This window comes from Olea europaea, unplaced genomic scaffold (genome assembly GCF_002742605.1).
Source record: "Olea europaea var. sylvestris unplaced genomic scaffold, O_europaea_v1 scaffold1075, whole genome shotgun sequence".
In the NCBI taxonomy this organism is placed as follows: Eukaryota; Viridiplantae; Streptophyta; class Magnoliopsida; order Lamiales; family Oleaceae; genus Olea; species Olea europaea.
Window position 1 is genome coordinate 39,966 of NW_019228104.1, and position 12,215 is coordinate 52,180.

At 42.2% G+C, this 12,215-nt stretch overlaps 1 protein-coding gene across 1 annotated transcript; it reads right to left on the reverse strand.

Moving 5' to 3' along the window:
- Nucleotides 1-6,774: 6,774 nt before the first annotated feature.
- Nucleotides 6,775-11,930, reverse strand: LOC111373130 (methyl-CpG-binding domain-containing protein 5-like). The gene is made up of 3 exons (XM_022995612.1): nucleotides 11,364-11,930; nucleotides 7,453-7,560; nucleotides 6,775-7,369 (listed from the first exon to the last, which is right to left on the reverse strand). Exons 1-3 carry the CDS (start codon nucleotides 11,760-11,762, stop codon nucleotides 7,124-7,126), a joined length of 753 nt encoding a protein of 250 aa, XP_022851380.1. The 5' UTR covers nucleotides 11,763-11,930; the 3' UTR covers nucleotides 6,775-7,123.
- Between the last annotated feature and the right edge of the window lie 285 nt (nucleotides 11,931-12,215).

The following is a 12,215-nucleotide window of genomic DNA, read 5'->3' on the forward strand; positions in this document are numbered from 1 at the left end:
CAGGGGCAGGGATTGTATTGGAAAGCCCGAAAGGCCACAAGCTAAATTGTGCAGTGAGATTCGACTTCAAAGCCTTGAACAACGCTGCTGAATATGAGGCCCTTCTGACAGGTCTTAGACTCGCTAAGGAGATGCGGGTCAGGAGGCTCCTGGGGAGCAGCGATTCTCAACTTATAGTAAATCAGGTCAATGGAAACTTCGCAGCCAAAGATGGTGGCATGATTTCATACTTGAAGTTGGTTCTGGACATAATTCTTCATTTTGAAAGGTTCGAACTGACTCAAGTCCCCCGTCTAAAGAATACACATGCAGACGCTCTTTCAAAATTGGCCAGTAGCATGGATTCAGAGTTGCTAAAGGTCATCCCTATTGAGCACTTATCAAAGCCCTCCACCTCCGGAGGTGAAGAGATACTTTGGATAGAGGACACCCCATTATGGATGCAGCCCCATCATCGCCTACCTGAAGGATCAAACACTGCCTGCTTCTAGAGGCGAGGCGAGAAAGTTAAGAAGAAGGGTTGCACACTTCGTCCTGCAAGAAGATACCCTTTACAAGAGAGGCTTCACCTCGCTGCTTCTTCGATGCGTAGGAGGTGAAGAGGCCACATACATACTCAGGGAAATCCATGAAGGAATCTGTGGAAATCACTCCGGAGGAACGGCTCTGGCACACAAAGTTCTCCGTCAAGGCTACTTCTGGGCGACCCTGAAAAGGGATGCTTGTCAGTTTGTCCAGAAATGTGACAAGTGCCAGCGCTTCTCGAAAATACAAAGACAGCCTGCTCAAAGCCTCTCCGTAGTAACTAGCCCTTAGCCGTTCGCCAAGTGGGGCATTGACTTCATTGGTCCACGCCCAAAAGGGAGAGGAAGTGCAACTTTCGCTATTGTCGCCATTGACTACTTCGCTAAGTAGGTCGAGGTTGAACCCCTTGTCAGGATTATCGAGGCTAATACTACCAAATTTGTCTGGAAAAACATCATTTGTAGATTCGGCATTTCCCACTCCTTAGTGTCTGATAATGGAAGGCAGTTCGACAACAGAAAGATGCGAGACTTATGCGAAGAACTGGGCATAAAGAATGACTTCTCGACACCTCATCACCCCCAAGCAAATGGGCAAGTTGAAGCAGTGAACAAGACTATCAAGCACACCCTGAAAAGGAAGCTTGATACCTCAAAGGGGGCCTGGGTTTACGAACTCCCCCACGTCATCTAGGCTATCAGGACTTCTTGCCGGACTGCAACCTGTGAAACACCATTTTCCATGACCTACGGAGCCGAGGCCATGAGTCCGGTCGAAGTCTGGATCCCATCACATCGACGGATACACTTCAATGAGATCAGTAATGACGAGGCTCGAATAAGCGAACTACACCTCCTTGAGGAAAGGAGAGATACCTCCCAAGTGAACCTGACAAAGTATCATCGAAAGATGACCCGCTATAACAACTCCAAGGTCAGAAACAGAACTCTTCGCCTGGCGACCTCGTCCTCAGAAGAGTCTTCCAATCTTCAAAACCAACTGGGTCAAGAGTGTTTGGCCCGAACTGGGAAGGCCCTTACCGCATCCACAGGGAATCCCGACCTGGTACCTTCGAAATCGAAGATATAGCAGGAAAGGTGCTGCCTCATCAGTGGAACATCAAACACTTGAGGAAGTACTATCAATGATGAGCCTTTGTTTCGATCCGATCTCAATATGTTATAATGAATCGATTGTTCCGATCTGATCTCAGTTTTAAATTCCCTAACTTACTAAGTGCTGAAATTGCCTTGGTAAAGGATGGTGTAATTCATCTCAAGTAATGAAGCTTCGGTTCCGAGCCACATCAGTTAGTAAATAGTTTCCTCAATCCTTCAATAGGTTCATTTAAGCGATCCGATCTTCAATTATTAGCTGATTAACGTTAAGGGGCTCTTCATGTTTGCTTAAGTGGTCCGCTTTATATTAACTTAAGTGGTCCGATCTCAAATTGTTAACAGGTTAGCATTAAGAGTCGCTTCATATTCGCTTAAGTGATTCAACTTATATTAACTTGAGTGGTCCGGTCCACAATTATTAACTGGTTACTTTTACGAGGCAATTAGTCTGACGTTTGTCATTCATACAAGTATGAACAGATCGAAAAGATAAAAAAGCAGAAGCACAAATATTTAGCAAAAATTTCATTTCATTAAATAAATTTAAGTACAAGTAGGCAGAAGCCATTACAAAAGGTAGCCCTATTCTGCTGGAGGGACTTCTACATCGACCGCCTCCGGGGCCTTCGGAGCTTCCTCGGCAAGCCTATCAGGCCGACCTCCAGATGGCCCCCCGAACTCTGCCTCCAATGAGGAGATGTCCAAAGTGGGGTGCACCTCCTTCAGTCAACCCAATAAGCTTTGGGCACTCCATGAGGCCCAAAAATTGACGAAGTCGTCATACAGGGGATGGTCTTCAAAGTGGTCGATGAAGTTCTGGACTGCCACCTCCCCTGCAAACTTCAACTCCTCCTTCAAAGAGGCAATCTCCTCTCACTGAGCCTCTGCCTTCTGCCTCAACTCCGCCTTCTCTTTGTTGAAGGCCTCCAGAGCCTCGGTGGTGAGTTTGTGGTGCTTATTGGCGTGATCAAGCCGTCGAGTCACAACAGCCACTTGGCACTCCACCTCGTACGACTCATTCTTCAGCCGCTCCACTTCTGCTTTGGAGGTAGTTAGCTGGGCCTCAGCTTCCTTCTTCCCCTCCTCTAGCTGCGTGGCCTTGGCCTGGGCCGTACGCACGGCATCCCCGTAGTGCATCGCCTCCTCGAGGCGCTTGGAGAGATCCTCCCTCTTGGAGTTCAGATCTTTCACCAAGCCCTCAAGCTGGATGCTTGTACTCAGGGCCCGAGCCACGCAGGCGTTATTTGCAGCCACCAAATCCTCAGCTGTGTAGGAGGCAGTGTGGTCCCTCCACTCCTTGGTCCAGTATTTGTTGTGGACCACCGTCATCACAGCTGTTTCTAGAGGAAGAGCCTCCAAAACTTCCCTTATGGGCTCCTCCGGGTTTGTGCCCATAAAGTCGACCTCCTTAGAGGGACGGGGCCTCTTCCTCTTCTGTTGTCCCGACACTTGATCAATTGGCACGGCAGCGAGGGGTGTTGTGGCCGGGGCAGTGGCAGGCTCAGTTGGGGTGGGCCTCTTCTCCGGAATGGCCACCCCGGTAGGAATTGTGGTTTACCTCAGAGCAGGGGGTGGCCTCGCCACAGTTGGGCATTTTGGAGGGGCGGAACTCTTCTTGCCCTTCTTCCGAAGGGGTCCTCCGGTACCTCCTCCTCCGTCGGAGGCTGAAGCCTCTTACTGGCTTCCACCAAATCCTCCATTTACTTTTTGTAGGAGGAAGAGGAGGCCTTTAACGCCCGCGTCTCTGCCATCATCTTCTGGATGGTCTTAAAGTTGGGGCGCACCGGCATCTTCTTATTAAAGTTATCTGCAAAGAGTGAATGAGGAATTAGTACAAGTGTTGAGAGTTCAGAATAAAAAGTAAAGACTCAGTCCAGTTACCTTAGGATACCATCAGATCGTGAGTAATGAAGTGGATGTTCTTTTGGATCAGCCTATGGTAAGACCTCTTCTTTTGAGGCAGCTGATAAATGATGCAGATGGTTTCAAAGTCCTCGGATGACAGCTCGCACCGAGGGAGAGCACCTACAAAGGAAATGTAAATGTTAGGCACAATTCGAACCGAAGAGAAATATAAGGAAAAACAACTACTATACTCACTAAGTGTTGAGTATTTCGGCGGGACCGTAAGAGGCGCTAGGGGGTCCCCCTCCATCATGTCCCATCGCCCTGCAGCCCAGCACTACGAGCTCTTCCATTCTTTGATGGAGCTCGGTAGATCGAGCATGAATGGAGTGTAGGAACCCCATGAAGTGAAGTAATACCATCCCCGGGTCTTATCCCTCCCCCCCTCCCCAGCAGTTACCTTAGGTGTATAAAGGGTCTGGAAGACGAAGAGGGGCATCTCCACCCCTAATGACGCCTTTTTCCACTACATCCAGGAGCCCACCATTTGGCTCCAAGAGTTCGGATTGAGCTGCGTCGGAGCTAGCCCATAAGATCTAAGCACCATCCTAAAGAATGGGTGAACTGGCAGCCTAAGTCCGGCCCTAAGAATCGCCTCGCTAATGGCCACACAACCCGGCCTAGGGTAGCAAGCTCTCTCTTCTGGCCCGGGGAGGATCAAATCTATGCTATCAGGGATCCTCTACTCTGTCCTAAGTCTCCCCAAGTCGGACTCTCTTAATTTCGATGGGTAGTCTGATGCCCCCCAAATGCACAGAAGTATCTGCTGGGCTATCTGGTCGCTTCCATATATTTTCCCCCCTATTATTGCCTCGGCTATTTCTGAGGAGGTCGCCACAATGGGCTCGTCCATCCTCACTAGTTCTAACCCCCTCCTCGAACCAGAACTCCCCTCCGAGGCCATTCTTTCAAAATTTAAAGGCCCTAAAAGGTACTGAAACTTACGAGTTTGAAGGTTTTCCTAGTCGGAAATGGTGTAAGGTCGTCGGAAGTTCAATTTTCTCTCCGGAATTGCTTAGAAAACGCCGAAAATTGACAATGACTTGAGAGCAAAATATATTGTTTGTTTCGCAAGGGTAGAAAGCCTGAGAAAGTCTCAGAGTCCTCCTTTTATAGAAAGACAAATCCGATCTCCACCGTCGAATTCAAATGCGATCAATCTAAACCGTTCATCGCATCTTCAGTCTAGGCCATTGAAATGAAACGCCAGATTTGATCTACGCCCAAGATGTCGCTGTGACATTCACGCTTGCTTAAAACACGTCACCTCGGTTACAACCAACCGTCAATAATAATGAGTAGCCGCAGTAGCCTTTTAGGAGAATGGGCATGACATCCAACTGTCACCTTGGAAACACGCAACAGTTGTCAAATCATTTGACGTTTGAATTGCCTCGGATCGAGCTCCTTACTCAATTTTACAAAGTTTGGACACACCTAACGCTAAGCCCCCTGTGGGTCATCGCCTCGGATGCTGCGTTCCCTCCCATGCTTTACAAAGTTTTAGCCATCTCCCAACGCGTCGGCTTGTGGGTCAGCGCACCGGTGATAGATGAGCTCCTCACTCAACTTTACAAAACTTGGACTCACCTGATGCGAAGCCCCCTGTGGGTCATCGCCTCGGATGCTGCGTTCCCTCCTATGCTTTACAAAGTTTTAACCATCTCCCAACGCGTCAGCCCTGTGGGTCAGCGCACCGATGGCAAATGAGCTCTTCACTCAACTTTACAAAATTTGGACGCACCTGACGCGAAGCCCCTTGTGGGTCATCGGCCCTCGGATGCTGCATTCTCTCTCATGCTTTACAAAGTTTTAGCCATCTCCCAACGCGTCGACCCTGTGGGTCAGCGCACTGGTGGTAGATGAGCTCCTCACTCAACTTTACAAAGTTTGGACGCACCTGATGCGAAGCCCCCTGTGGGTCATCGCCTCGGACGCTGCGTTACCTCCCATGCTTTACAAAGTTTTAGCCATCTCCCAACACGTCGGCCTGTGGGTCAGCGCACCGGTGACAGATGAGCTCCTCACTCAACTTTACAAAGTTTGGACGCACCTGACGCGAAGCCCCCTGTGGGTCATCGCCTCAGATGATGCGTTCCCTCTCATACTTTACAAAGTTTTAACCATCTCCCAACGCGTCGGCCCTGTGGGTCAGCACACCGGTGGCAGATGAGCTCCTCACTCAACTTTACGAAACTTGAATGCACCTAACGCGATGCCCTCGATGGGTCATCTCCTCGGATGTTGCGTTCCCTCCCATGCTTTACAAAGTTTTAGTCATCTCCCAACGCGTCGACCCTGTGGGTTAGCGCACCGGTGACAGGTGAACTCCTCACTCAACTTTACAAAGTTTGGACGCACCTGACGCGAAGTTCCATGTAGGTTATCGCCTCGGACGCTGCGCCTTTTTCCCTTGCACAGTAACGAAACTTTGGCACATCTGCCTAAGATCATAACCACGTGAAAGGACCAATTTTCGAGATCAACAATATCTATTTATATAACATAGGAAATATGAGATATGACCGAAGCTCATGGCCTCGTGAGCGAAGGTTCGTCAAATTCATCCTTGGAAGGAAAATTATGAGATATTCTTTGAATAGGTTGAAAACTCGTGCTATAGACTATAGTCATTCATATCGAGTATTTGTTATGTTAAATCGAGTTGGACACTATAGAAAAATCAAAAATATATAAAACATTTGTTTCCTGTACGTCTAATTTTGTTCAGAATAATATATTTTAAAAGATTTTAGAAAATCTCCAAACTTTATGCACTTTATTCCTTTCGAATTAACAGAATAATAAGAAACTTGAACAAGCAAAGTTAAAGAAAAATATTAATATTAGTACAAATTATTGGAACACCTCATTTCACATGGTTCGACATAGACACTATTTGACAAACTCAATTAAGCAATATTATGCCTTGTGGTAGAGATTTTTAAAGTAATTTTTGCGAAAAAAATATTTTTTTCCCCTGAAAAATATGTAACTAAAAAGTAGAAAAAAAAATTGAATTTACATTTAAAATTATCTTGTTGAAAGAATGTATGGTTTAAAACGAGTTTAAAGAAAAGTGATTTTTGAAAAATTGAACTCAAACAACAGCTGAATAAGAGAGAAAAATAGACAGAAATTTCATATTTCCCCTAGTCATAGTGCCAATCTAACATGCTAAATACTGATTCAGCTACTAAACAAAAGAAAACAGTGAACAAACAAATAAATAAAACATTTGTGTCAACATAAACCAAACTGTTCAATTCAAACTCAAAAGTCGAGCGATATAAAGAATCCAGAGACAGACCAACTCCATTACACAGTGGAAAAGTAAAACTAAGTACTTCTCTCCACGTTTTTCTGAAAGTTTATATTAAGAACACCCAATGTGTATAACCCATTCTAACTCCTAATTTAAGAAGAGAGTGACTAACCAATCTAAAAAGTTATTTAAACAGGTGTTTGGTTAAACTGAAAACCTCTGTATGAGCTAATTGCAGGAAAACAAAGGGTCTACTACCTTTTATCTAAAAGTTCCAGGCCCAGTCCCATTATATGGCATATCAGAACATTCAGTTAGAGGCCCCTTCACTCGGTTTGGGTTGAGTGACATGTTCAAATGCAGCAGCCCACTCACGTTGTCGAGATTCAGCTACACGTTTGTTGTCAACCCGGGCAGTCCACGTCTCTTCAGGAGCATTTGTGCAAATCCAGCTGACAGCACTTGGTGGCTTCTCGAAATCAAACTTCAAAGCCTCAGACTTCTTGCGCTTTGAGCTGGATTTCTTTTGTTTTTTGCTCCCGGGACTCTTAGAATGCTGCACAAACAGGTTGATACAATCAATGTTAAGTGTCTAGAAAGTTACACTCGACCCCAATCAAGAAATTTATTTTTACTTACCGTAGCTTCTGCATCATTTGGCCTTTTCGTTTTCTTACTTCCTGTTTCCAGAAAGTTCATCACTTCATTCTTTGAACGGAATTTCTTTCCGGCAGGATTCCTGTAATACTGCAGAATGCAGAAAATATCACGTTTAAAGCAAGATTTGATTCTGATTAATTTTTAATGCAAACGAAACAGTGCCACCCTAATTAAGAAAAACATAAACTATTCCCAAGTGACTGATAATCATTGAAAGCTGATTATATAAAAGAAACTCCCAAGTACAAGAAAACATGTACATAATATAGTCATTATGTGCAAGGAACGCTCAAGAAATTGAATTTAACTATTCAATAATATAATTGAACCTTATACTGCATGAGAAATCCATTGACTATTTTTCCCTTTAAATATGCATATATACAGTTCACAAGGCAGTAAGAAGATGCAGATATTAAATGTTGCTCTTTGTTTTCATTGTTTACCAAAACAAAATCACCTTATTTTTGCAATCTCACCATTTATACCTATTCATTAGAAAGTGGCATGGCAATTGAAAAACTATTGTGTCCTTCAAGTACAATGACGCATTTCTAGCCCCGTGAAAGATCTTCTGAGCCCGCAATCAACAAGACCAAGAAAAAGCAGCAGAGACAAGAAAAAATGGTAAAACAGGGTAGGCATGATATCACCTCTAATAATTCTGAGTCCCTAGAATAAAGAGATAAAAATACAAAAGATTAAAGAGATAGAGGGAGGACGATCCAATGGCAGGTGCAGCGAAATTCTCAAAACACACACACACACGCATAAAAAATAAATAAATAAATAAATAAATCCTAAATGTGCTTACAACAATTAATTTATCTCATATTGTATCAATGCAAAACCCGAACATTTACAAAACCACTATGAGCATCTTCAGCACAAGATACAGAAGAAACACAGAAAACATCACATGATCAATCAAATTACGAACTTTCTGCACCAGTTGGACTGATTTGCAAGAAAATCAATCATAATGAGCATATAACCATATGATAAAGAAAAATCTCAAAGCCATGTCATAAAACTAAGTGTTATAGTTCCCAAAAATTGTCTAATGAAAAAACTACAGACAATTTGCTGGAAAAAGAAAAAGGATACTTCCAACATAATAATCTCCACCATATGAAATAGGAAAAAGAAATAAGCAATTGAAAAGAAGGGGTGAGGGATTTTTCAACCTCGTCAAATGTCCAACAACTCTTTACATATCTACGTTCAGCTAAATGGATCCCCTTCTTCTATCAACTAGATCCAGGGTCATAAACAAAGACTTGAATCGTCTTCAGTTAACTCTATGAACTTTTAGATTCAAATGTTTCTCTAGGTTCTGTTAAGACTAGTTTTACCAATTTTTCTAGCTCATGCAAATAGTATGTGGACAACATTTATCACTCTGAATCAACGTTACTGGAGAAAATCATCAATCTAATGTCACCATGTGTCCGGTACATTACCATATCAAAATATGAGCCATAAGTACTTGTATATCTGTACAGAAAAGTGTTCTTCAGAGAAGTAAATGGGTTTACAAGTCAAACTACCATAAATATGAGCCATAAGTACTTGTGTATCTGTACAAAAAGGTGTTCTTAGGAGAAGTAAATGGATTTACAAGTCAAACTACCATAGGGTGGTGAATACATGGGCTGTACAGAAATCCCATAAAATATGTATACACACTCAGTTACAAAGTGAAGATTTATCAAATGATGTTATTGTAGAATGGTTGTCCAAGTTAGAAACCGCAAAATTTTATTTAAAAAATGGTTAACTCTCAGATGGAGCCCAGGTCACACGAAGCGAACCTAAATTTATTTAGTCATACAAGTGTATACCGGGCTTAGCAATTACCCTGATCAGATTAGAGGCCAAATACTGTTCCAATTAGAACACACAGTAAATCATCATTTCAAATAGATTAATTGAATAGCGTCTTTTTTGAAAAGAAGAATTTATTTCAGGAAAAATAACACTGAAAGCTTTCTCCCCAAAAAAGGGATAAAATGGAAATGACTCCTTTATTGTCATCTCTACTATTGCAGGCAACTCTATTGTCGCTGATGCCTCTATTATCACCAGTGTCGTCATTGGTAAAGAATCAAACTCGGAGTTGATAGTATTAAATTTCACCAGGGATAGCTTGCTTCTTCACAAGCTTATCCCCCACGAAGAAACCGAACCTGGAGCTCTAGCACTTCTCATTCTTTCTATTCCATCCCATTCCATTTTGGGATAGGCGGCAAATAATAATCTAAGAAGTAGTCACCGTCTGACCAATTGACTGGGACACCAAACCACCCGTGCCGGCCCATTTTGTCTCACCCTAAATGGAATGGGTTTCTTAGTTACATTGTGCCCCGACCCAAGTCCGTTTGCAGCGCGATGTGAAGATAGGATTTGGGTTAGGGTTTTCTATGTTTCAAAATCAAAAATGACATTGACCCGAAAAAGTTAAAGAGTCAGAGTGGAAAGTTTGAACCAGGTCAAACCGGGATCAAAAGTTTATATTAAATGAATAAATAAACATATTTATAGCACAGAGAAATTTGACAAAAATAAGATAATTTTTCTAATTAATTAATATACAGACAAAAATACTCAATATCACGGTTCTACATTTAATTTTCATTATGTCCAATTCTAATATTAATAGAAAATAGGCAACAATAGTCATCTATGAATCAACTACACGTAGTGAGAACAATCAATAGCTGGTAATAAATTCACGGATAAAGCAAAGATGCAGACACAATGCATAGATAACCTAAGGATCTTTCCACGATAAGCGAATTTCAGCAACCAAACTAAATACAAATATGTGTGCATAACACATATAAAATGACAGTGACATGTATGCCACCATATACAAATATATATGTAAACAAATAAATTCAATGTATTTACAATTTTAGGCTACAGAGTTACAAGATGCATTTAGTGTGTTTCTTATGCACAAAATCAAAAATCGATGATGAACGGCACTTTTGTGCTCATTTTAGTTCAAGGTAGGCATCAAGGAACAAAACATACCATTAATCGTTTCGAGTGGTTTAGAACAAGGACGTGTCTAGATTTTGATGATCAAGGAAATCAAATAGTCTTTTCCACCAACACATTCTATCTAGACCCTGGAACCTAATTGTTTTCACATAAACTTATTGAATTTACGTACTTCTTTTGCACTTGAATTAGATTGGCAGCTATTCAAAATTTAAAGAGAACTCATAAATTTTGAAGGAACGTTGTACATCATGCCATAAATGAACGTTGCAAAAACATCTATCAAGTAAACTAAAGAGACTTACAGTAACAAGCATGGAAAGAAAAGAAAAGAAGAAAAAAAAAATCATGCATAAAACAATGTTAACAAATACACATAAGCCTCTCAATTAATACTCAATTCACGTAGAAATGGATTTTCACTTTGTTTGTCAAAAGGTTGCTCGCAAGCAGTTTAAAATGAAGTTTAGGTCATTTTCAAATATTGAAATGCAATAATGTCCCTAAATAAATAGCATTAGAATTTAATAAAACTAAGAATGTTTGAATGATATCAAATTCACTGGATATATAAAAAAGAAATAATAATTATATTTTCTAAAATGTTCTCTCTCAACCTCCGCTGGCACTCAGAATTCCCAAGTTTTACTTATCAAAGAACATACATAAACTTATTCCAGAAATTACAGAGGCGAAGAAAACTCTCACAAGACACTCAGAGAGAAAACCCACAGAAAACCCTAAAAAACGCACAAAAGAAGTCAAATGTATTAGCATGAAATACAACACCAATTGATTAAAAACAGAAACACATAATCGAACAATTCTAATAATATCTGTGCGTGGGTGTATATGTGTGTGAATTAGAGAACCAGAGATACCCGATCGATGGTTCCAGCGGTGGCTCCAGAGGAACGGACCCTCAAATCTATCGTCCAGGTATCAGGCAACCAGCTCGGCCTTTTTGCCATCTCATCTAGGTTTCTCTTTATGGACGGCCTAGTCGTCCCAGCCGAGCCATCAGCAGGGGGAGCCACCGAAATCGGCTCCACAGCAATGCCGGGGCCCGATCCTTGCTCCTCCTCGGACATTGGTTGATGCTGCTGGTTTGGCGGCGTCTCCGGTTCATCCTCGTTCTGGTCTGCGTCAATGAAAGAGCCGGATTCTAGCAACGGGTCGGGCAGAATTACGTCGCCTGTATCATTATTAGGGTCAACCAAAGTCGGGCTCGTGGCCGGCTCCTGGGGTGGAACTGGAGATGGGCTTGCGTTTTCAGACATGATAACGAGTATGAGGAAAACAAACCTGTGTTACTGCCGTTTGAATAAATGAAAACTATAAAGTGAATGTTGGTACATCGTATTAGTCATGTCATGTATCTATCTTGGAAGGATGAGTTCGACCACCATATTCTAGATGACCTAAATAAATGAGTTCGACCATTTATCTCAGTCGAACTCATCCAACGAGTTGAACTAATTGAACTTTTAACAAGGGTACTTTACTTTAATTAAGCAGCGATCATTCAATAGTACATGACTTATTCACTAATGAGAAGAAAGATAAAGTAGATCCACCAATCAAGAAACGACAAGTAGCGAATAGATCGAGGTTGACCAATGTAGTTTGGAATGACTAAGATAAAGTAGATCCATCAAACAAAAACTTACAAGTAGTACACAAATCGAGGTTGACCACTGTAGTTAGAAATGATTAAAGTCACTAGTATCATT